The 25,680-nt window shown below is 40.2% G+C and overlaps 1 protein-coding gene across 2 annotated transcripts in view; it reads left to right on the forward strand.

The window, feature by feature from the left end:
- The window catches only part of ino80 (INO80 complex ATPase subunit), a 233,907-nt gene that overhangs the window by 145,574 nt on the left and 62,653 nt on the right, over positions 1-25,680 (forward strand). For both annotated transcript variants that reach the window (XM_073040376.1, XM_073040377.1), the window contains exon 27: positions 18,633-18,760. In XM_073040376.1, the coding sequence (XP_072896477.1) occupies positions 18,633-18,760 (128 nt within the window). The remainder of the gene's footprint in view (positions 1-18,632; positions 18,761-25,680) is intronic.

Raw genomic sequence — 25,680 nt, forward strand, 5'->3', positions numbered from 1 at the left:
TCCAGCATTTTCTGTGTGTTGCTCTTGGATTTCCAGCACCTTCAGAGTCTCTTGTGCTTGTATATTACCCAATTGATTGGAATGCTCACACTGCCCTGTAACTATTGTCTGACAAAAACAGTGTTACTCCAGAGCCATGGTACAAAATACAGTACCAGCAGTCATACACAGCACATATAAGATGTGAGTAAAATAGTCTCTCAAAAAAATATAGTCCAAGACCCGGAGTCCAAGAATGTTGCAGCAATCTGTAGTCAAACACAATACAGCTTATCTTCTGCCAAGCAAACACTGGGGGCAGCAGAGACTCAAGCATGGATGCCATGCCATACTTTGGTGGGACTCACTGACTCCAAATCTTGTCTTCTGGGCGGCTGTAAACAAGCCACACCGTAGTTTAACGCCTAGTCCTCACCATGGCCAAGTCCACGCAGCTTCCCCGCTGACTGCCCCTACCATCCGCCAATAAGTCAGTGATTTGGACTTGCAACATTTCACATTAACAATGCCCAATAGTGTCTTGTGATCACAAGAAAAGCGACTAAGATCATTTGTTATTAGATTGCACACCACCTTTGTGTGCCTATTTTTAAAAAAAAATGACCCACAAAGTTGGGTTACTGACAGCATGTTCTTAAGAAAGATCTGTTTATGTGCACCATGCCTTGATCAAAATAACTTTTAGAGGACCTTCAAAAAACTGTAGCAATGTATGATGCTGGGAAAGACTACAAAAGCATTTCTGAAGGCTTGAGTGTTCATCAGTCCACAGTAAGAGCAATTGTATGCAAATGGAGTAAATTCATTACTGTTGCTACTGTCCCTAGGAGTGAGAGTTCCTCAAAGGTCACACCAAAAGCACAAAGTGCAATTCTGAAGGAGGTGAAAAAGAACCCAAGTGTAACAGCAAAAGATCTGCAAAAATCTCTGGAACTTGCTAAATTTTCTGTTTTATGTGTCCACTATAAGGAAAACACTGAACAAGAATGGTGTTTATGGAAGAACATTGCTGCCCATCTCAAGCTTGCAAAAGACCTCTCGGATGTTCCACAACACTCTGGGACAGTGTTCTGTGGATAGATGAGACAAAGGGTGAACTTTTTGGCAGAAATGGATGCCACTATGTTTGTAGGAAAAAGGACACTGCACACCAACACCAAAATCTCATCCCAACTGTGAAGCATGGTAGAAGGAACATCATGGTTTGGGGCTGTGGGCCTGGACAGCTTGCAATTTTTCTTTTTTTTTCTTCTTTCAATCTTTTTATTAATTAAAAAATAGTACATATATAAACAAGAGGAGAATTATCTCAAATATCTATATTGATAACAATTCATATAAAAGGTAAAATAAATATTATCAAGATCATACATAGTATTAATCTAATAGTATATAATAAAAAATAAGATAATTGATTCTCCTCTTATCGTTCCATGAAAGGAAGAAAAAAGATAAAGAAACTTTTATAATTTTTATATACATAAAAAACCCCACTAAACAAAAAAGAAAAAAAAAAGAAAAAAAGGAACTGGGCAGCTCATACTGAGAGTGACAGCAAGAAAAAAAAGAAACTTTCTGATCAAATCCAGCGTTTCGAGAAGGTAGCTGGAAGAGTGGTTGCAATTCTTGAGGGAACAATGACTTCAAAATTTTATCAAGACATTTTCCAAGAGAATGTCAGGGTAGTGGTCCATCACTTGAAGCTCAATGGAAGTTGGATGGTGCAACAAGACAGTGATCTAAAAACACAAGAGTAAATCATCAACAAAATGGATTAAGAACAAGGAAGTGCGTGTTTTGGAGTGACCAAATCAGAGGCTAGACCTTAACCCAATGGAGATGCTGTGGCATGATCTGAAGAGGGCTGTTCATGCAGAGTATCCCTAAAATATTGATGAACTGAAACAATTTTGTATGGAGGAGTGGTCTAAAATTGTTTTGCACCATTGTGCAAGTCTAAGCAGCAGCAACTGGAAATGTTTGGTGGAGGTTATTGCTGTTAAAGTAGGTTCTGTCAGTTATAAAATACAAGGGTTCACATACATTTGCCAGCCTGGGCTGTGAATGATTACACAATGTGATCAATGAAGACATGAAAAGTACAATAGTTTGTGTTGTTAGTTTAGGCAGATTGTGTTTGTCTATTATTGTGACCTAGATGAAGATCAGACTACATTTTATAAGAAATTAATATAGAAAACCAGTTAATTGCAAAGGGTTAACAAACTTTTTCTTGCAACTATATGCAGTGCAAGTCATTTGCAGATCTCTGAATTTCCTACAGATTGATCAGAACACTGCTGCCAGATATCTTATAGGTTTGATTGCCACACTGTGTGTTATCCTGCATCTTGATTATGATTATTGTCATCTTTCTAGGGTGATGCAGAATGAGCTTATACTATGCATGCACATAGTGTAAAAGATTGTAAACACTGGATCTGCAGTATAATTTCAGAATACTAATAATACTTGGTCAGGTGTTATCTATGAGGAGAGACAGAGTTGATATTTATTTGCCATTTGTCATGCCCTATACTACTTTAACAGCTTTCATGTCCTTGGCCAATAAGCTCACTTGCTTTGGAAGAGCATTCTTCAAGCAACTCTATTTACAACAAAGTAGTTTGATGTACTTGTTTGCACAGAAGCCCAGTTTGTCACCTTCAGCTGCCATACATTCACCTGGCTGAAATCATTCTGATGCTGAATTTTTTTTGCCTTAAATCTTTATTAGCTTCATCTACATTTCAGTTTTATCAATGGGAACCCATCTGAATCCAAGCTCTGTTGAACATTCATGAGGAAAGCTGCAGGTGCTGGAAATTCAAACAACAACACACACAAAATGATGGTAGAACACAGCAGGCTAGGCAGCATCTATAGGGAGAAGCGATGTCGACGTTTCGGGCCGAGACCCTTCGTCAGGACTAACCGAAAGGAAAGATAGTAAGAGATTTGAAAGTAGTGGGGGGAGGGGGAAATGCAAAATGATAGGAGAAGACCGGAGGGGGTGGGATGAGGCTAAGAGCTGGAAAGGTGATTGGCGGAAGTGATACAGAGCTGGAGAAGGGAAATGATCACGGGACGGGAGGCCTCAGAAGAAAGAAGGGGGGGGGGGGGGAGAGCACCAGAGGGAGATGGAGAACAGGCAAACAACTAAATATGTCAGGGCCTCCTCTATTGTCAAAATGAATCCAAACTCAGGTTGGAGGAATAACACCTTATATACCAGCTGGGTAGCCTCCAACCTGATGACATGAACATTGACTTCTCTAACTTCCGTTAATGCCCCTCCTCCCCTTCTTACCCCATCTCTGACATATTTAGTTGTTTGCCTGTTCTCCATCTCCCTCTGGTGCTCCCCCCACCCTCCTTTCTTTCTCCTGAGGCCTCCCGTCCCATGATCCTTTCCCTTCTCCAGCTCTGTATCACTTTCGCCAATCACCTTTCCAGCTCTTAGCTTCATCCCACCCCCTCTGGTCTTCTCCTATCATTTTGCATTTCCCCCTCCCCCACTACTTTCAAATCTCTTACTATCTTTCCTTTCGGTTAGTCCTGACGAAGGGTCTCGGCCCGAAACGTCGACATCGCTTCTCCCTATAGATGCTGCCTAGCCTGCTGTGTTCTACCAGCATTTTGTGTGTGTTGTTCTCTGTTGAACATGGCTTGTTTGACTCTTATTTGGCTCCCATCACCTCAACTTTTATCTGCTACCTGGTCTTGTCTACAGAGCTCTAAAGGTTTTATCATCTTCATTGCTAAGTTTCACCTTGCTGTCACTTCCGTGTGGTTCACTTGACTCTTTTACTTTTCTCAACTTAACATTCTCCATTTTGGGGAATTAGTCAGCTCCATCTTAGATATCAGACTCTGTAGCATCTAAAGCATCTTCAAGGAGTGGCACCTCAGAAAGCCAGTGTCCATCATTAAGGACCCCCATCACACAGGTCATGCCTTCTTCCCATTGTTACTGTCAGAAAGAAGGTACAGAAGCCTGAAGGCACACGACAATTCAAGAACAGCTTCATCCCCTCTGGCATCCAATTCCTGAATGGATATTGAACCCATGAACACTACCTGACTTTTAATGTATATTATTTCTGTTTCTGCACTATTTTAATCTATTCGATATAGATATATGTATATATGCTTTTATTTATTTATTTTTTCTTTCTATATTATCATTTATTGCATTGTACTGCTGCTGCTAAGTTAACAAATTTCACAACACATGCTGGTGAAAATAAATCTGATTCTGAAGTTGGTGACCAAAATTCATCACAAACCCTTAAACCCACAGCTGGTTTAATTACACTTCAGCTCATCCTGCTTCCTGCAGTGATTCTGTCTTGTACTTCTGATTTCTGCATCTCCATTGCATCTGTCTCTGCCACCATCTACAAGTGCCTCTCATGCATTTTTCTTCTCCAAACTAGGTCCTTCACAGTTGAGCAGACTGTTCATTCCATCTATTCCCAATGGCCACTCATTTCAATTTGAATTCCTACTGCAACGAGGAGGCCACACTCAGATTGGAGCAGCAACACCTTGTATTCCATCTGGGTAGCCTCCAATATGATGGCAAGAACACAATTTTACTTTTATTTTTTCCTAACTTCCAGTAAAATTCCCCCCACCTCCTTTCTTTTTCCATACCCCATTATGATTCCCTCTCACACCTTCTCACCTGCTCATCACCTCCCTCTGTGCCCCTCCTCCTTTCCTTTCATCCCTGGTCCACTGTCCCCTTCTGAGATTCCTTCTTCAGCCCTTCTTCCACCTATCACCTCCAAGCTTCTTACTACAACCCCTCCCTGCTCCTTCTTCTCCATCTTCTCCTTCAACAATCACCGGTCAGCTATTCTCTTTTTTTCCCCCCTTCCACTGCTACCTTATTCTGTCTTCTGCCCTCCGCCCCCCCACTTTATTTTCTAGTCCTGATAAAGGGTCCTGAAAGATCAACTATTTATTCTCACCCGTAGATGTTGTCTGGCTTGCTGGGTTTCTCTAGTTTCTTGTATGTATTCTGTTATCTGAATTTTTGGTCTCACAATTTCTAATCAGAATTTGGTTCTTTTCTACTTTATGGCTCTCCACACAACACAGGTTGCCTTCCCATAATTTTCAGAATCTCTAAAGTGATGCCACTATCTCCCAACACATTTCGGACTCCCATTTCTACACTACAAGGATACTGTATTCCTCCTTGCACAGCAGCAGTTAATGCCCCTGATTTTTACTGCTTCCAATTAAGTATATTTCCATCAGTACCCTGCACTGGAGAAACTAAACAGATTAGCTGACTGATTTGCAGACCAACTCTATTCAATTCACAATGGTGATCCTGAGTTCAGTTTTATTGCTCATTAAATTTCCATCTCACTTGCATTCAAGCTCTTGCCTTTGGCTTTGCCCCTATTCCAATGATGCTGAAAGGAAGCTTGAAGAACAATATCTTACTGCCCATTTGGCACATTAGACTTAAAAGCTCATCATTAAATATTCCATTTTGCTGAATACAGTTCTATGGTCTTGTAAATCATATTTCCAGCAGAAGTTTCTTGTTCTATTATCTTTTCCTTAGCTTTCTCATCCTCTTTTATCAGTCACTTGTGTCATTCATTCTCTCTGAGGATTTGCACCATTCAGGCACAGATTTTCTCTTGTTCTCCTTGCCTCCTTGTTTAATTTCCAGTATTTCCCATTTCTGACAATAGCTCATTGACTTCAAACATTAACACTTTTCTCCACCCGCAGATGCTATTGAATGAGCTGAGTATATCAGCATTTGTTTTTTTTTTGTCTTGGGCACGAACAACACCTGCATTTTTGTTGGCTAAGTGAAGCAATCCATGTTCCAAGCCTATCTGTCACCACCCTCCAACTCTTCCTTTGCCACATTGCAATTGCCTCCTGCACCTGTGTGGAACTTGGCAATTTCACCAAATTCACTTGGACCATTTTTAACAATCCAGAGAATGAGTCTCAACCCACAATATCAATGTCAGTCCTGACGAAGGGTCTCAGCCCGAAGCGTCAACAGCGCTTCTCCCTCTAGATGCTGCCTGGCCTGCTGCGTTCCACCAGCATTTTGTGTATGTTGCCACAACATCAACTGTCCTTTTCCCCCTATGGGTGCTGCCTGACTTGCTGATTTTCTCCAGCATTATTTTTTATTACTTTGCCCAGATTCCAGCATCCACGGGCTCTTTTGTGTTTATCTTTATTTTTTTTAAGTACAGCATTTGGGTCATTTTACAGGAGATCCTAGAAAACATAAGAACATTGAAAGAAGTGTGTTCATTTGGTTCCTTCCAAAGATTCACTGTGAAGAATTTTCTTTTGTAGTGATGGCTTTTCGTCATATGGATGCCAAGGATTTTTTTAAAAAACAGAGACAGCATTGGTTGAACATCACATATTTTGAAAAATGTTATCTGATGCACTTGAGTATCAGTGTAGATATTTTTGAATGAAATTAACTTTCAATTTAGAGTACAGCTGGAGAAGCAATGGGTGCCAAGCCAAAATGGACTGTGCTACTTTGCCAAGAAAGATGGTGGAGATACAGTCATAATAGCCTTAGTAATGCTAGTTTAATCATTTTCAATGAAAAGTATGCCATTATTTATAAAATATGCATGGCACTACTTCTGAGTGTTATCTGCTGTGTAGTTCAGAGGTTGCTTGTGTAAATTCTGGCCACATAGTTCAGTGCCATTGGAATCTGGAGAACACTTTTTTGAGTAAACTTCTTAAGGAACCCTGGTTGAATTTCCCCTACCACCACATAATCCAAAGCAAGACTAATTGAAGCATCTGAGAGTTGCCCCTTCTGGGGTCAGTGAACAACACAGGATGATTAGGATAACTCAGATTGTACCTCAGTCCAGATAGCAGGAGGTGACCGTCAGACCGTCAGTTTCTCTAGGTAGCTATAAAAGACAAAGTTTGCTGTTGTGAATTGAACAAAAATTTGTGTTTGTTTTAGATAAAAGACAGTAAATGATAAACAATGTAATTGTTCTCAGCTGCTCAAGAATGCCTAGATAGAGGGGAAAAAATACTTGGAGCATGCTGGTGCTGGCTGATATTCTCACAAAAACAGTTCTGAAGGAAAAATTGCTTAAGCACGCCATCTGTGAGGTCCAGGCTGTGGAGCTGGAGCAAAGGGACAGGAAAGAAATGTTTGTGTTTCTTTGCCAGCCTGCATTGACAGGAAGTACAAGCAAGTAATTGATTGTGAGATTAATGCTCCAGTCATCCTGTATGAAACTCCATACATATGACCAATAACAAAATCCTTCAACAGACCCACTGCCTTCTTCAGTCCATATGGGAACCCTTGTTCATTAAATGCCCGCGCACGTGATTTGAACATTAAGGAACAAAAGGAATGAGTGAACCTGGAAGATGTGATTGTGCAACACTGAGTTTTACTTTTGATGATGCAGTGAAGTTCAAATTGTAGAACTAAGCTGGTGTTAGAGACTGCATTGAATCCATTGAAAAGATTTCTCAAAGTCCATCCCATATTCACTTGATAAACTTGGATGGCACAGTGACACTGTTTGTAAAGCCACTGCATCACAGTGCCAGGGGCTTGTGTTCAATCCTACCTTGGGTACTGAATGCATGGAGTTTGCATGTTATTTCTATGATTTCCCCAGGTGCTGCAGTTTCCTTCAACATTCCAAAAATGTGTAGCCACTTCAGAGTGTAGGTGAGCGGAATGGGAAACGGGAGAGTTGATGAGAACTGGGCAGAATAAAAAAAAATGTAAATGGGTGCTTCATGTTTGCGGACTTGTGAGCCAAAGAGCCTGTGTCTCTGCTCCATGATTTGATGAAAGTCTGTCAGCAGCAATATTTTGATTACTGTGGTGTGGGTCTGCTTCTGCAAACACAAAGAAATAGAATCTGCCACAATCACACCATATATTGAAAGGCATCACTATGACAATTATTTACCATCCAGTAAGTATCCTTTTCTATGTTATTTTGAAGTCAATATTTTGTAAGTCAATATATAGAGGCTCTACTCAGAAGGGTGCAATATTGGACCTTGGAGAGCGAAGCAGGGCAAGCAACTGAAGTTGCAGTCAGGGAGTACTGCGGCTCTAGTGATCTTTGTTTTTAAGATAGTGGTGGAAAATGATAAGTCAGGTCCCCAGATTACTGTTCTAGGTTGGAGCAGGGCTACCTTTGGGGGCATTAGACAGGATCTAGTGGAGGTAGATTGTGTGACTGTTTAAAAGGAATAAATGGCAAATAGTGGCTTGTTGCATGGGTTAGTGTTGAGACCCTTAATATTTGTCATTTGAATGGAAATGTGTACGGCTTAATTAGTACCTTTGCAGATGACATGACGTTGGGATGTGTTGATAGTGGAGTAGGTTATTATGGATGCAAGGTGATCTTGATCATTTAGGGCTGAGTGACAAACAGATTTCAGTGCAAGTAAGTGTGAGGTGATGTCTTTTTGAAAAGTCAAGGCAGCGCCTATGAATGGTAGGGAGCTAGGAAGTATAATTGACAGAAGAACCTAGGAGTACTTTTGCATAGTTCATTGAAAGCATGCCACAATGTGGTGAAAAGAGGGTTTAGCATGCTGACCTTCATCAGCTTGCACTGAATCAGGACATTACATTGCACTTGTACAAGTCAGTGGTGAGGCTGCACTTGGGAGTGCTGCTCTTCAGGTACCTTTTAAAACACTGCCAATACTGAAATCTGAAAGGCAATTCCATTAAAGAAATTCCAAAACATCATGCAACTGAAGTGGCTTCTGAAGAGTAGCTTATTTGTAATATGAGAAACACATCAGCCAATTCAAACATTGCAAAACCCCCACATGCAACAATATGATCACACACCAGATAACTTATTTCAGTGTTGTTGGGAACAGCTTTTCACCTAAATACAACCCAAATTCCTTCTATAAACAAAACCATTCGAATACACCTTGAGATCTTGCAGTGTTCTATCTGACCGCTGCACTTTGCTCCACTTATGTCCATTTTAATTAGCGATGCGTGCAGTTTTCGCATTTGCCTGGACGTTGAGTTTCGTCTGGGTGCTTCGATTCCTCCCGAGTCCCAATGATGTTGGTTAGTAGGTTAATTGATAACTATAATATTACCTCTAGTGTTGAGTAGTAGAGTGGGGGGGTGGTAGAGAGTAGAACTGATGAGAATGTGAAGAGATTAAAAATGGGAATGTGTGCAATTAAAATAAATTGGCGGGCCTGTTGCCTTGCTGTATATCTGAATGTCTCTGTGGCAGATCCTGTTGAGTTTTAGTTGATGATGACTGGAGTGTTGTTGGTGGGAAAATCAGCGAGGTATTATTGAAATATCAAGGCTGGGTGGTTAGACTTTTGTTGGGCAATGGTCATTATCCTTTGTGATGTGAATGTTACTTGAATCATGTCATCCAAGCCTGAATCTTTGTCCAGGTCTTGTTACATGTACTCTTTCATTGTCGCTGAGATGTTGCAAATTAAACCCCATTATCTGTAAAATCTTCACTTCTGACTTTGGAAGGAAGGTGGCAATCATTGTGACATTGGGTGCAGTACCTGTATGTGTTATCAGTCATAATATAATAATGTGCTGCAGTATTATGTGAGAACAAGTCAATATACTGTAAGTGGAACATGCTGAATTTGGAGCATTTGTGATGCTATTTTCTAGGCCTGGCATGGTCCGTAAAACTGGCTCTATTTTCTTTTGGGCAGTGCCTTTAGAAGACAGGTGACCCCAGCCATTATAAATACTCTTCAAAGATTGTCTGCTGGCATCAGTGGTCACATAATTAGGACTTGTGATATGCACCAGCTGCTCAGAGAAAGGCAATTGTAAACCACTTCTGGAGAAAAATTTGCCAGGAACTATCATAGTTGCCCATGTCATACAACACAGCGTATAATAATAATTTTCTTTTAACTTAGCTTTTTGGAATGGAATGATGCACAAGTGAAAAATCAATTACGAAACTCGTTTCCTAAGGGAGTTTGGGGTCTGGTTATTAATGTTACAGTGTGGTGCTGAATATAACTGTGGCTGTGACTGGTTTTAGCCTCTACTCTTTGAGGTGTCAGCAGTTTCTATCTTTATGAATGGGAAGAGTCTGAATAATTACTGTTTGTCACAGACAGGGTTAAAAGGCAGAAAGTGATCTGTTTACGTGGCATATTGCACCACTACTACCCTCTCAGAAGACCAGCAGTCTACAGTAAATACTTCCTGCACAGTTTCCCCTCGTGTTGTCTCACAGCCATGCAGTCTGTGTCGCTGTTGAGTTTATTCACTTCCCACACTGATTTCCATATGCTTGACAACTAGCTGTGGCACATCTGAGAGCACTGGTAATTCTGTAACAGGATAGAAGCCAGTAATGCTTGGCCAAATACAGGAAGTGGTTGGCTGTTGCCCAAACCCATTTCTCCTGCCTGAGCCAGTTTAAACCCTGACAAAACCCTTTTAACTTCAGATGTTGTACTCAAGGTGAAAGCTGTTAGTCTTGGGGAATGGAAGAAGCACTATTCAAACAAGCATTCACAGGGCAGCTGCAGTACAGCTTCAACACACAAAACAAGGTTCCTTTGCAGGTGCTAGTTCCTTAAATGTATGTACTTAATATCAGTGACAAAATTAGAATATCTGGTTAGTAATATAATGGTCAGGATGGCAGAAGTTAAAGGCAGCTTAAACCTCTGTTTAAAACCTCTATCATAAACCTCTGTTTCATGATAACAACAAAATGAATTGGAGGAGTCTGTTCTTTGTGAATTTAGTTGATGGTGTTCAAACTTGATTTGTAGTTGGAGGAACTAATACTTTTAGTTTTATGAACAGACAATCTGGAAACCTGGAGGTTTTGTACATCAAACTGTTGAACTTTATATCAACTTTTGGGGATGGATTTGCAATAGGCCTGTGTGATAATCATCTATTTTGCCAATCAGAGGAGCTCTGATTTGGGGGAGCTTTGTTGCTGGTCGTGTTGCGATCAGGGCAACGCTATTGCAGCTTGGGGTGTGGGAGTTTAATTTCAACGTCCTCTGTAAGGAATCTCTACTTATGCTCCATGGAATGCGTGGCATTTCCCCAGTGTTAGTTTTGTAACTCCAAAACATTAAACTAATTGGAAGAAAAACAAGGGAATCTGAAATGCACGTCTACTTCGTTTTTACGTTAAGTGAAGCACAAACATATCACGTGGTAGCTTCATGATGTATACAATTCTCTTAATTTTATATAGAACCCGTAATGAATTATTTAAACAACAAAGAAATGTTTAATCAAACAATATATTTACACTATTACTCAAATACTACTGAAATATTAAATACACAGCACCTAGGTGTTCTTTATTTCTCCCACAGTCTAAGGAGGTTAATTGATCTTTGTCACGTGATTGGGTTATTGTTTAACCAGGGTTGTTGGGGCGGTGCAGCTTGAAGGCCTGGAAGCTATTTTGTTTAGCTGCTTCACCAAATTTTAAATAAATAAATGTGTATTTCTTAATTAAACCAAAGTTTCAAGTTTAATTGTTACTCAGCTGTACGTATGTATACAGCTAAATGAAGCAGCACTCCTCGAGGGCCAGGGTGCAAAACACAGTCACAAAAAGAATAATAGCATGAGTCCATGATTGGCATGGCCTGAAGATTAATGGTGCATGGGATGTTGTTCTGGAGACAACATTCAACAGTAAGAACAAATATGGAACAGTTCCTGATCTTGCTCTGGGTCAGTTGCAGACAAACACAATACTGCTTGTCTTCCATGGAGTGAACACTGGAGAGTAGCACTGATGGGAGAACCAGCCTGCAGGGGCCGCCCCTCAGTCCAACATGGATTGCAGATTGCCTGTCGTCTATTTAAATCACCCATGCCACCTCTGGTGCAAGGAAGTTGGTCATCAAAGGGTTAATCTTTAGATTGGTTATGATGTACTCTGCCTGTCTTCTAATGATGTTGCGCACTTTGTGCAAATCTGACTTTGTAAGGGGTTTCTTCTGTAGTTTAGCTGAGTCAGGGAGGTGAAGCATGTACAGGGCCATGACAGGAGACTACAACCCTCTGGAAAATGTTGTTCCTTTCAGGCCAGAGAGACTGAAAGGCTCTGCTTTTCCTCAGCACAAAGTATTGTTCTTAGTATAAAAGTGTAATGCTTTGCACATAGAATGTTTTCAAATGAAAATTGACTTAGCTTCATTTTACTTAAATTCTCCTGTTACTCTTTCCCTGACCACTTCAAAGCAGAAAATCAGCTATGTCCTACTAAGTTCTTTACTCTAGTCTTCTGCCAGCAAACAAACCAGGAAACTCACCTCTTGAGTTTCCTCCTGTTGTGGAAATGAGTTATAGAGCAGTGCACATCTGGGCCAAACCATCTCCTATTTCCCTTCCCAGCTCCCATCTAAATATAAAATGCAAACAGGAAAAATGAATCGCTAGGTTCACAAACATAACTGACCTTTCTCTGACGTGTTTCATTGGATATTTTTACGGTTCAAAACCTCCTGTGTTCTTCACTGAAATATCCTGTCATGTTTAATGTTCATCTGTGATATCTGTACTTAATGTTTGACCTTTTAAAGGGTTACACTTTCACAAATCGATGAACATTATCACTCTATACAGATGACAAATAGGACAAATTAATAAAGCACATCTCTCATATTACTTCCATCTACTTCATGGAAGTATTGTTGAAGCAGCAGTGACTGTCCACAGTGAGATCCAACAGACAATAAATATAGAGTGTTCCCAATTTTCTATGATGATGCTTGGATAAGGCATGTCATTTTTAAGAGGTATGGAGAAGAATGGAAAAGGAAGTATTTATTGTCCATTCCAAATTGGTCTCTCGGGTAGTGGTCAGCCATCTTGATCTCTTTGATGTTACTCCAGGATTTTAACTTGGTAGCTATGAAAGAATGGTCTTGCTGTATGTTCCCAAGTGAGCTTGTGGTAAATTTGAGGAAAACAATGTAGGTAGTAATGTCTGTACGCTGGTCTTTCTGGAAAAGAAGCTGTGACTTTAATGCCTTACATCTTATGATGCACACTGTACCACAGGTACAGGAATCAGGTACAGGAATGTTTTGGTGGAATGAGTTCCAAACAAATATCCTAGATGCTATGAAGCTTTCGGACTGTTGAGTGCAACCTCAATGTCCAAGTAAGTGAAGTGTATTCCTTTATGCTACTGAATTATGCTTTGGAAAGTCACAGTTATTTCATTGTGGAATGTCCCGTCTATCTGTCGCCTTGTATTTTTTTTAGTGTAGCGGTTGCTGCAGTTATTTGCCTGATTGTGGAAGGATTTCTTAATACTAATTCCATTTTTATGTCCAGGAATGCTGATTAAGTTCTGTTGTACTTCTTTTGTACATGAATGTTGGGTCAAGATGATGCTCAGTTCTTCAAGTAGTTTCGATGTCTTCTAGAATTGTTTCTGGTATGTTCTCTGATCTTTGTCTGCTGAAATGGGCTTCTGTAGCTCTCCACTGTAGTTCTGAGATAGTTACATTATGTGTTCAACGACGAGTGTTGGATTTGTATCTACAGGTGGCCAGAGTCAGCACCAATGAAAGTTAAAAGAGGATAGTCAGGCTGTCCTTTTCATGCTTTACCTGAGCTCCATCACAGGTTACAGTGAAATGTTACATTTGGATCTATTGTTTATTGGCTTGTATGAACAGTATGCAAGATGAGCTTTTCAGTGTACCTTGGTACAGGTGACAGACAGTATGAAACCAATTCCAATCTTGAATAGGAAAATAGCAATGACCTGTTTCCCTTAATTAAGAGCAAAAAAAAAGGATAGATTTAAAGTAACTTTAGAAGGTTGCAGAAGAAAGTTGCGGGGGGGGGGGGAGGAGATGGAAGAGTCTTTTGCCTGGAGTGTAGTGAAGGTCTGGAAATGACTGCCTGAGAGGATAATAGAGTTAGCAAACTTCATCCCCTTAAAAATAGGGGCTGTGACCTATGGGGTGCATTTTCCTCTGTATAAAGAGCAGCCATACTTCAGGGGTAGTTCATCAGCTTTGCAGTACATTTGCGATACTATGAGGATATGGAGAATGCTTTATAAATTCAGGCCTAGCATGATAAAATTTGATTGTTATTGCAAGGCAGTCTTATATTAAATTAGAGTTGACCAAAAATCCAACATTATTGGTGTAGTTCCTTGTCCTAATTGTTTTTTTGGAGTTACTGGTCCTCTATTCATTTCACTCATGAGGTTAAAAATGATGCAGGATATAAAGTGATAAGTTATTGGTGTTAAAAATGAGGGAGCTTGCTATAAAGTACATGGATGGATCTGTACCTCAACACCAGAGACCCAGGTTCAAACCTGATCTCTGGTGCTGTGTGTGTGGAGTTTGCATGTTCTTCTGATGACCATGTAGGTTTTTTTGATGCTCTAGTTTCTTCCCACATGCTAATGATATGGGAGTAGTAGGTTAATTGGGTCGTTGTTAATGATCTTTGTTAATTGTTTTATAATGTATCTGAGTTGATGATAGGGAAAGCTTTAAAAATGGGATTCATGTAGGATTAACATAAATGGGTGTTTGATAGACAGCACTGACTCAGTACAGCAAAGAGCTTATTCCTGTCCTGTATCTCGATGACTGACTTTTGAGTTCTGCTATTTGAAATTGCCCTGAGTACATGACAAGAAATTGAGTTTGGAATTGAAAAGCCAGGGGTTACTTTCTTTTTCATTCTCAAAACCTGCAAATTGACCCCCTTATCCCCAATGTGAGGTAAGCAGCATTAAATAGAACTTCAATTTTCCTTCCCCAGCCCCTTTCTATAGTTAATTTTCTATATTGTTGTTAATTTTCCTACAATATAAACATTTAGTGATTTGTGATTTGTAGTGCATCAATTCATGTTTCCAGCCCTCTTCTGTACCTGGGGAAGTGAGCCTGTTGATATGAAGTGTACCTAGACAATATGATGTGAACCCTACCCGCACTGTAGTTCTTACTGGTGATAATCCTGTCGCTTATACTCAACAATCCTGCCATCCTACCTGTCTTACCCACTACATCATAAATTTAATACTCAAAGGCAACACGAGTGAATCTGCAGATGCTGGAAATAAATAAAAAACACAAAATGCTGGCAGAACTCAGCAGGCCAGACAGCATCTCTGGGAGGAGATAATAACGACGTTTCGGGCCGAAACCCATCATCAGGAGTGAAGTAACATGGGATGGTCGACAGACAGGCACCACTTCACCTGCGAGTCAACTGGGGTGATATACTGTATCCGGTGCTCCCGATGTGGCCATTTATACATTGGGGAGACCCGCCGCAGACTGGGAGACCATTTCGCCGAACACCGGCACTCAGTCCTCCAGCAGTGGCGGGATCTCCCTGTGGCCACACATTTCAATTCCACAGACCACTCCCACTCTGACATGTCGGTCCATGGCCTCCTCTACCGTCAAGATGAGGCCACACGCAGGTCGATGGAGCAATACCTTAACACCTGCCTAGGTAGCCTCCTTCCTGCCGGCATGAACATCCAACTCACTGACCTCCGTTGATACCCCTGCCCCCCACCCTTACCCCCATCCCTATCTATTATTTTAGTCTGGTTCTCTTTCTCTCTCTTTTTTCCCCCCTCACTATAATCTCTCCCCCCCCAGCCCTACCTTTCTTTCCCTTTTATTTCCCATAAATCTCCACCTTCCCCCTAGCCCATTTCCCTCCAGCCTATCACTTCCCAGCTCTCTACTTTATCTCTCCCCTCACTTCTTATCCCCCCTCGACCATCCCATGTTACTTCACTCCTGATGAAGGGTTTCGGCCCAAAACGTCGTTATTACCTCCTCCCATAGATGCTGTCTGGTCTGCTGAGTTCTGCCAGCATTTTGTGTTTTTTATTTAATAATCAAGTTTACTTTATTGTCATTAACCATATGCGTGTATGCTGCCAAGTGAAACAATGTTCCTCCAGACCAAGCTGCACAACTATAACTCACACATAACACAAGAAGTAATATTACCACAAAAAATTCACAAACAATAAGATGCATATATGATACAAGTTCAAAAAGTAAACAATATAATGATACTGGCTCTCAATGTTCAACTATTTTAAGAGATTTGTATTGAGAATGATAAATAGTTTGAATACTTGCTTTTGCACACAAGTCAGATGGCTCTCCAAAGGAAACTGTCTGAGATGCTTTTTTGTGCTTTTTGAAACTTATAAAATTCTTTGACGCGACAATGCTTCATTCAGTGATCAACACAAGAACATTAGGCATGATTTGTCAGAATTATTTGCAAAGTTTAATGAAATCAGTCTTCAATTGCAAGGAAATGATGTTAATCTTATCAAAGTCAAATCAGTTGTCTCCATATTTCTGTCCAAGTTAACCTTATTTAAGTGAATTATTGTTAACTTTTTACTATTTCTGAGCTTCTCTGAGTTGGAAGAGAAGGAATGAATACCAGATGATCTTCAAATAAAATGTGCCTATCTCTGTGATCTGCATAATGACATGTCAGAGAGATTTTAGGATCTGCTCTCAATACAAATTCCAGATTGGGTAAAAAATCAACTCCTGAACACTTGTGGTGAGGAATTAACAGGAAGGATGGAGGAAGAATTGATCTCACTACAAAATGACTTGCAGCTGAAACCAAGGTTCAAAAAAATCATATCAAGACTTTTGGTTGCAGAACAAAATCTCTGAATGCAATCCTGCACTGCGGGAGGAAAAATCAATATATTATTTATTCCCTTTCCAACATCATATTTAGTACAATCACCCAACTTCTTTCAAGGCAACGAAACAGACTCCAAATTATTAAACGCGGGGATCTAAGACTCCTTCTGATGTCACTGCACCAAGCCCATCCATCTCATTGAAAGGTGAAAAAGCAATGACATAGTGAATAGTTGGATTACTAATGTTGGCTCTAAATTGTTCAAAAATTGTTTTACTATAATTAAAGAATTGATTTTGTTCATAGCTTTAAAGGGATTTGAATAATTTTGCAATTATTTGTCACTGCTAAGAAGTTGCGGTTCCTATTTTCATTCACTGCATTGTAAATCAGTTTTTTATAGTTTTTATGTAATGGCTGGTAAGGAAGAGGAGGCACTCTCTCTATATGGCTATACATATATGTGTGTGTATATAATATCCATGATAGATGCTATTTTTGACATAATTTGATAATTATTTCCACTTTTAGTTAACTAAGTAGGTGTTATGCTTGTGCTTTTGTAGATAGTTACTTTATTGATCCCAAAGGAAATTACCGTGTCACAGTAGTGATGCAAGTGTACAGATATAAATACTATAAAAGAGTAGAAAGAATAAGAACAAGTTACCACGGTCTAACAGGAGGGGATCATCCTTCCCTGGCTATAGGTTGACTCATTATAGAGCCTAATGGTCGAGGGTAAGAATGACCTCGTATAGCATTCTTTGGAGCAGTGCAGTTGTGTCAGTCTAAAATTGCTCCTCTGTTCAGCCAAGGTGGCATGCAGAGGGTGAGAAACTTCGTCCAGAATTTGCAGGATTTTTTGTAGGGTCCTGCGTTCTGCCACAGCCTCCGGTGTATACAGTTTTACTTGTATGCTTCATATACATGTGGAGTAAAAACCTTCACGTTACATCTGTCTAAATGCGCAATTTATAATAAATAGTATGTACAACAGGACAGTCAATAAAACATAGAAATACAATTGTATCAGCACGAATTAATCTGTCTGATGGCTTGGTGAAAGAAGCTGTTCCGGAGCCTTTTGGTCGTGGCTTTTATGCTGCGGTACTGTTTCCAGATGTTAACAGTTGGAACAGAGTGAATACTCCAAAACCAGAGCCAACCTTTCTAATCAGTTTATTGAGCCTGTTGGCATCACCCATGTTGAAGCCATTGTCCCAGCACACCACCACATAGAAGATTGTACTGGCAACACAGAGTGGCAGAACATGTGAAGGAGAGGCCTGCATCCTCCAAAGGACCTCGGTTTCCTCAGGAAGTAAAGGTGACTTCTGCACTTGTACACAGCCTGTGATGGTGCTCCACTCAAGTCTGTCATCAGGTGCAACCCCTGGTGCTTGCAGGTCTTTATCCATATCTTTACCATCTCTTTTGTCAAAATGGTGTAAGCTGAATCATCTGCAGCTCAACATCGGTAAGAAAGTCCTCCACCAGGGTCTTGTATTCATCCTGCATTTATAGCTGAGTATAGGACGTTAGCAGGCAGTAACAGTCCATTGACAGAGTAAAATCCAGTTTTTCTAGCATCTTTAGTGATAATCAGAAGATATCCTTCATCACATAATTAATGCAAAAGCTATAGAGGAGAAATTCCACATGTACTATGCAGCATATTAAGATCCAGTGACTTTTGATAGGAGTTAAATTTGATTTGTGGCCACACTTAAGATTAGATATGATGCTTTAGGCAAATAATTTGGTGAAGATTAGTTGTGCGTATTCATACTGTATGATTAGTAGTTCTACCCCATGAAGTTGCACCCCATTGAGACCTAGTGCCTCAAGAGAGAATTAGGGTGAAAGAGGGGAGAATGAATTCCTAAAAACTTGTAACTTTAAATCTCTATTTCAGACAAAGAAAGCCTGATTACAGACAGTGGGAAGCTGCATACTCTTGACATCCTCCTGACACGCCTGAAATCTCAGGGTCATCGTGTGCTCATTTACTCCCAGATGACACGGATGATTGATCTACTGGAGGTGAGTAACTTGGTTACTGTTAGATTACAAAAGGATACTAAACTGAATTAAATGAATCCCTTAGTGTTATTTACAGTAATGGCTAGCCCTTTAAAACATGATCATTGTGTAGAGATCATGCAAGCTGAACATTTTGGGGTATTTGGAAGTAACACATTGTTACAAAATGGGGATTCCATTTTGATTTGAGTGCATAAAATTTAGTTGACTTTATTCCGATTTAGTTTTATAATAATTTTGGCAAAACAATGCATTGGTAGTTGGACAGTTTTGAAATCCCCAAAGCAGTAGAGGTATGCTGAAAATCCCAATGGAGACATTGTTTTGAAAAGAGAAATGTTGCATGAACAATTATTTGCAGAAGCATTTTTCTTACATGAATGTTGAAGAGTGCATTCTTGGATCACAGATAAAGTAAGTGCTCAGTTCATTTGCAAGAATTTAATGACATAAAGAAACAAATATCTTCAAGCCCACTCAACCCTCCACCCCAAGTCCTTCTCATCTTTCTATGTTGTTACTTTTCTCAGATACTGTTGTCCTACTGACTATTCCCAGTGTTTATTTATTTGTTTCTCACTCAGTATTTGTGTGCTCAGTGTTTGGCAACTGGGTAAAGTTTCTACTGTGATTTGGTGCAGAAATTGAAATAATTTGCAGCTTGTTTGATTTCCAAGTGTTCATAGATGGTAGATTGGTCTCCCTACGTTCCAGCATCCTTTTGCCCCTGATACATGAGAATTGACTTGAGGCCTGTGAGACAGGTAAGCACTATCCACCAATCCACATTTTGAGTAGGTCTACTTCAGGGGGCGAATGATGATTTGCACTGAATGTTGTCACAGGAGGGCTAGAGGATATAGTAGGTTGGTTCAGGATTGATGGGATAGCTGTCATGATGTGTCTATGTATCTACACTGGAGATTCTGTGATTGATCTTGTTCTTACTGAGTAGATTTCAAGAATGATGTTTGAGTACATAAAGCTGGGTTCCTCTGGGTACAAATGGTGAAGGATGAGTAATTTGAGTGGATCTGTTGTATGGCAACTAGGAGAATATATTTTATGATGGTGCAGTTCCATATCAGGAGAGCAGAGCAGTTATTCTGTTGAGAAGGGTAACGAATCGTGAAGGATTTTCTGATCATGTGTGGCCTTCCCACCCACTGGATTCTTGATCAGTTCTCAGCATGAAGCTGGTATTAGTTATGATGCCACTTCTTGTTTTGACAAGACTTAAACTGATCAAGTATTAATACAGTCGGCCCTCCTTATCCGCAGAGGATTGGTTCCAGGCCTCTCGCGGATACCAAAATTCGCGGATGCTGAAGTCCCTATTCAACCTGTGTCAATACTATGGACCTTAGGACCCAGCGGAACCCCAGACTTTATTAAATCTGTCTCAGTGCGGTAGACATTAGGACCCGGTGGCAGAGATCTGAATCTGCAGTGTTTCTGTTCGTGAAAATTATGAACAATATTGAAAATAAAGTGGAAATAATAAAGAGGTTGGAAAGAGGTGAAACACCATCGGTCATTGGAAAAACGTTGGGCTACATCAGTCAACGATTGGAACAATTTTAAAGGATAAAGTAAGAAAGGCCCTGCCCTGATGAAAGCTACAATTATTACTAAGCAACGCAGTGGTTTAATTATTGGGCTTTGGGCTTTGATCCTCCACATCAACCTGGCACGGTGGAAAGCACACTCGGAAGCGGTCTGTCCCGAGAACTTCCGTTCCCTAGCTGGCACTGAAGCATACGTTCTTAAGTGTTTTATATGCATAGAAAGGTAAAATATATACTGTATACTAAGACAAATGTTTGACTAACTGACGCTAAATAACACTGGATGTACCTGTTCTGACTTAATTAGTGAGAGAACTTCCGATTTTTTTCGATCCCGATCCGTGATAACACACACGCATCCTCTTGAATACTTTAAATCATCTCTAGATTACTTTGTACTTAATACAATGTAAATGCTATGTAAAATGGTGGTTATACTGCATTGTTTAGGGAATAATGACAAGAAAAAAAAAGTCTGCACATGCTCGAACAACAAGTGCTGGAAGAGCACTTCTGGGTTTTTGCAATTCGCGGTTGGTTGAATTCGCGCTTGCAGAATTTGTGGATAAGGAGGGCCAACTGTACAGTACTTTCTTTCAGTGTGTCACTAGATGGATGTCGCACTCCTTAGGTGTGATCACTGCATCATACAATGTAATGTGTGTCTTTATAGCAATTAAAACAATCACATAGTATGCACTTTTCGATTGGTCCACTTCCAGTGATGCTAATTTGTTAGATACTCCAAATGTAAAACAAATTATACAGCAATGGATCTTTACGTCACAGAGCAAACTGTCTTGGTTTCATGGCTTGTAACAAAATTGTTTGCATACTGCTATCTCCCTGATTGAGAAATAGTTTTTCGTACACATGCATAAATCTCTACCCAGGACCATCTCCCCCCCCCCCCTTCTTATTTCTGATTTCTATATGACCATTTTTCCATCTTGTACATGTACTCCCATGCCCGTGGCTTCCACCACCCATAAATTAGTGCATCTGTCTTCCACTCTAAGAGACTGAACTCCATCTTTTCTTTCCAGCAACCTTCAACCCCTTTCAGTCTCTTTCAAAACCCTTGTGATCACTGTCAAGAGACGTATCTTGTGTTCCTCACCTGTCCGCCTGTTTTCCCTCTCCTAGTCCATTTGTTCTAATTGTGCTCCTGCATATTTGCCTACACTTGCGCACTGTTCAACCCTGTGTTTTGTTTCCTGCGTGACTTCAGCCCATGCTTCCACCTACCCACCTATAGACAGTAAAACCTGGAAATCGAAATATTAGTTGTAAAAAGGCCTTACTCCTTCTCAAGCTCTATTGGACATTTGTTGATAAATTGAGTACTATAGCATGGCACATATGAAACTGGTGTACTCAATAAATCCATTAAAAATGCCTAGGTTACGTTTTCAAGGATAATTGAATTTTTAATATTTTTCTAAGTGAGAATTAATGTTGGGGGACTTCCTGATAATAATTTTTAAAAGAATTTCTTCAGCTTTTTATAATTGTTAAATTCCTTTTTAATATTTAATTTAAAATTTTTTTATTTTGCTTTGTTTCATATGTCTTTCAAATGTTTTTTTTAAATTTGATTTGGCTTTAAATTAATTGTTCTAACTGAGCATGACTGGTGTTTAGAAAACTGTGCTCTTTGTGTAAGCTCGGGAGAGAATAGCACTGTTGACACTTTCACATCAGTCTTGATTCAGATCTTCCTGCCATTTATCTCTCTTAACATATCCACTATCACAATTTTGATTCAGTAAGAATATTTCTTTCTGGTTAAGGAGGTGCATCATTCTGTGTGTTGATCTCCTCACAGCATTCTGTGCTGAGATGTTTGATTTCCAGTGCAAAATTTCATTTTAAGAACATCACTGTGCTTCTATGTCTGATGACTAGTATTAGATATCAATGTGTTCTGTCCCACTGAGCTGCTTTAACCTTATAACATTTGTACAAGGGCTATATAGTAGAATCATTCAACACTGTCAGTCTGGTTCTGGAAATTCTGTTGAAAATGAAGGCCACAGGAAGCACTTTACAAAGCAATGCAGCTCTTTTTTTTCTCCCCACCTCCTGGCCCACCCCACCCAATTATTTGTGCACAGAAGTTATTCTTTGCATCTATCTCTCTCTTTCTCTCTTTTGTGTATGCCCTTTCTCCTTCTGTGCTCCTGGTGGGGGGTGGGGGGGAGTTGCTGGGGACAACAGCGGTATGAGTAAACTTGAAACCAAAATTGGGATCCAAAATATGGGCTAGGTGTTGTTGTTAGAACAGTGATCAGAGTGATCAGTTTGACAAGACAAAATTTGAATTTAGTTTCCGGTGCTCTCTTTAAACTTATTAGACTTAGCATGCTGTTTCTTTTAAACATGCTGAGAAAAAATGATTATGCCACTGTGAAATATGTCAAGAAAGTGAAATTAAACTTTATTGTGGTAATAGGAAAAATGTCCAGTAGTCTTAAAAAAAAATTGCTAGCTACCAAAGTCCCAATGATGTTGGATTATAAGGCAATAAGACAGGAATAGAATTAGACCATTGAGTCTGCTCTGCCATTCAACATTGGCTAATTTATTCTCCCTCTCTACCTCATTCTCCTGCCTTCTCCCCATACCCTTTAACACCTTTTTTAATTACTCCACTTTAAATATACCCAGTAACTTAGCCTTCACGGCTGCATGTGGCATGAGTTACTCAGACTCACTGGTTACTCTGGCAAAATAAATTCCTCCTCGTTTTTGTTCTAAAGGGATGTACTATTCTGAGACTGTGCCTCTAATTCTAGGGTCCCCACTATAAGAAAAATTATCTGTACGTCCATTCTAGATCCTTTCAATATTTGTCAGGTTTCAATGAGCTCCACTCTCATTCTTCTAAACTGTTGTGAGTACAGGTCCAGAGCCGACAAACACTCCTCATATGTTAATCTTTCATTCTTAGAATCATTTTCTTGAAATCAAAGCTGCTCACAGTACTGGAAGTGCAGTCTGACCAGTGCCTTATAAAGTCTCAGCATTCCATCTTTGGTTTTATATTCTAGTCTTATGGAAATGAATGTTAACATTGCATTTCCCTTCTCACTACTGACTCAACCTGCAAGTTGACCTTTAGGGAATCCAGCATAAGGATTCCTAAGTCCCTTTGCACTTCAGGTTTCAGAATTCTCTCCTCATATAAAAAATAGTTAATCTTTATTCTTTCTACCAAAGTGCAAGACCATACACCTCCCTACACTATTCAGACTGCCACTTTGTTGCCCATTCTCAAGTCCTTCTGCAAACTCCCTGCTTCCGCAACACTGCCTGCCCCTCCACCTATCTTTGAATCATATGCAAACTTGGCCACAAACACATCAATTCTGTCATTTATATCATTAACATATGATGTGAAAATTAGTGGACCCAACACCAATCCCTGCAGAACACCAGTAGTCACTGGTAGCCAACCAGAAAAGGCTCCCTTTATTTCCACTCCTTGCCTCCTGCCAGTCATACTACCCATGCTAGTATCATTCCCGTAATACTATGGGCTTTTGTTTATCAGCTTCACGTGTGTCATCTTGTCTAAAAGCCTTTTTGCAAATCCAAGTTAAAAACATCTACTGGTTCTTATTTTTCTATTCTGCTTGCTATTTCCTCAAAAATTCCAACAGATTTGTCAGGTAAGATTTCTCCTTAAGGAAACCATGCTGACTTTGGCCTACCGTCGGCCCTCCTTATCCATGACTTCCGCATCCGCAAATTCAACCAATCACGAATCGAGAAAACCCGGAAATGCTCTTCCAGCACTTGTTGTTCGAGCATGTACAGACCTTTTTCCTTGTCATTATTCCCTAAACAATGCAGTATAACAACTAGTTTACTTAGCATTTACATTGTATTAGGTATTATAAGTAACCTAGAGATAATTTAAAGTATACGGGAGGATTTGCATGGGTTATCATGGATCAGGTTTGAATAAAATCGGAAGTTCTCTTACTAAGTAAGTCGGAACAGGTACATCTGGTTTTTTTTAGCATCGGTTAGTCAAATGTTTGTCTTAGTATATAGTATATATTTTACCTTTCTATGCATATAAAACACTTAAGAACACTTAAGTTTCAGTGCCAGGCTCAGAAGTTCCTGAGTTCGATACAGTGACAGACCACTTCCGAGTGCAACTGCTCTCCATTTGTGCCGGGTTGATGTGGAGGATCAAAAGCTCAAAACCCAATAATTAAACCACTGCATTGCTTAGTAATAATTGGAGCTTTCATCAGGGCAGGGCCTTTCTCACTTTATCCTTTAAAATTGTTCCGATCATTGACCGACGTAGCCTAACGCTTTTACAATGACCAATGGCGTTTCACCTCTTTCGATCGCTTTATTATTTCAACTTTATTTTCAATCGTGATAGTGATTATTTTCGTGAACAGAAACACTGCGGATTCAGAGCTCCGCCGCCAGTGTTACATAACCCCGTAACCAGGTAACTTACCAGCAAAGATAGCGGGATCAGCTGAGTCGGATGCTACTATTTTCAAACGTTTTATTCAAAAAGGGGCACAAGCGTATGGTTAATACAAAACATTCAGATCATATATATCGTCAAAACTCAATCTAAAACACCGGTGTAATAATAATCAATCAGAAATAAGCTCTATAGTTGTCTAGGGGTAATACTGAGTCCAATTGAAATATAAAGAGTCACTCAGAAGTTTGCAGGCTTTTCCCTTTTGGGAACCGCTGGGGTTTTCACGTTGTAGAGAGAGAGAGATGATTTAGAAAGGATAAACACTTGCCCGTTGTCTTTGCAGAGCAAATCCTTGGAATCAGGGGAGCAGGCTTCCCCATTGTTAGTTAAAAGCAGTCTTTCGTTGGTTCTAGCCACAGATTCAAAATTTGGAATCTAACGCACGTGGCTTCCTTCAAAATGGCTTCCCGCTCCCACGGGAATCGGTATCGTGCTTCCTTGGTGTCTCCTTGGTGCGTCTGAGGGTTCCCCCCCCTCAGACCCTCCTTTATACTTCTTCACGGGATCGCAGGTGTCAATCAGGTTGCAGGTAATGCGATCTCTCTCTCAACCAGCCCACTTTGCCCGAGGGCTTTTCACGTGGTCTCCATGAGACAATAGTCAATGTCGCCTTTATTCTGCTTCTTGGGAGAACGTGGTCTTCCACACGTCTCTCTCTCTGTCTCCCATTTTCCTGTGTCTATTCAGCACGTCTCTTTCTCTCTTGGGTCAGTTGACCCCCGCTTGACTAGGGCTCTTGCGATTCTCACAAAGGAGGGGGCCGAGGGCATAACAACAGGTCCCAATGTCCACTGCACTGAGACACATTAAATAAGGTCTGGGCTTCC

Source organism: Hemitrygon akajei, chromosome 3, assembly GCF_048418815.1.
Source record: "Hemitrygon akajei chromosome 3, sHemAka1.3, whole genome shotgun sequence".
Classification (NCBI taxonomy): domain Eukaryota; kingdom Metazoa; phylum Chordata; class Chondrichthyes; order Myliobatiformes; family Dasyatidae; genus Hemitrygon; species Hemitrygon akajei.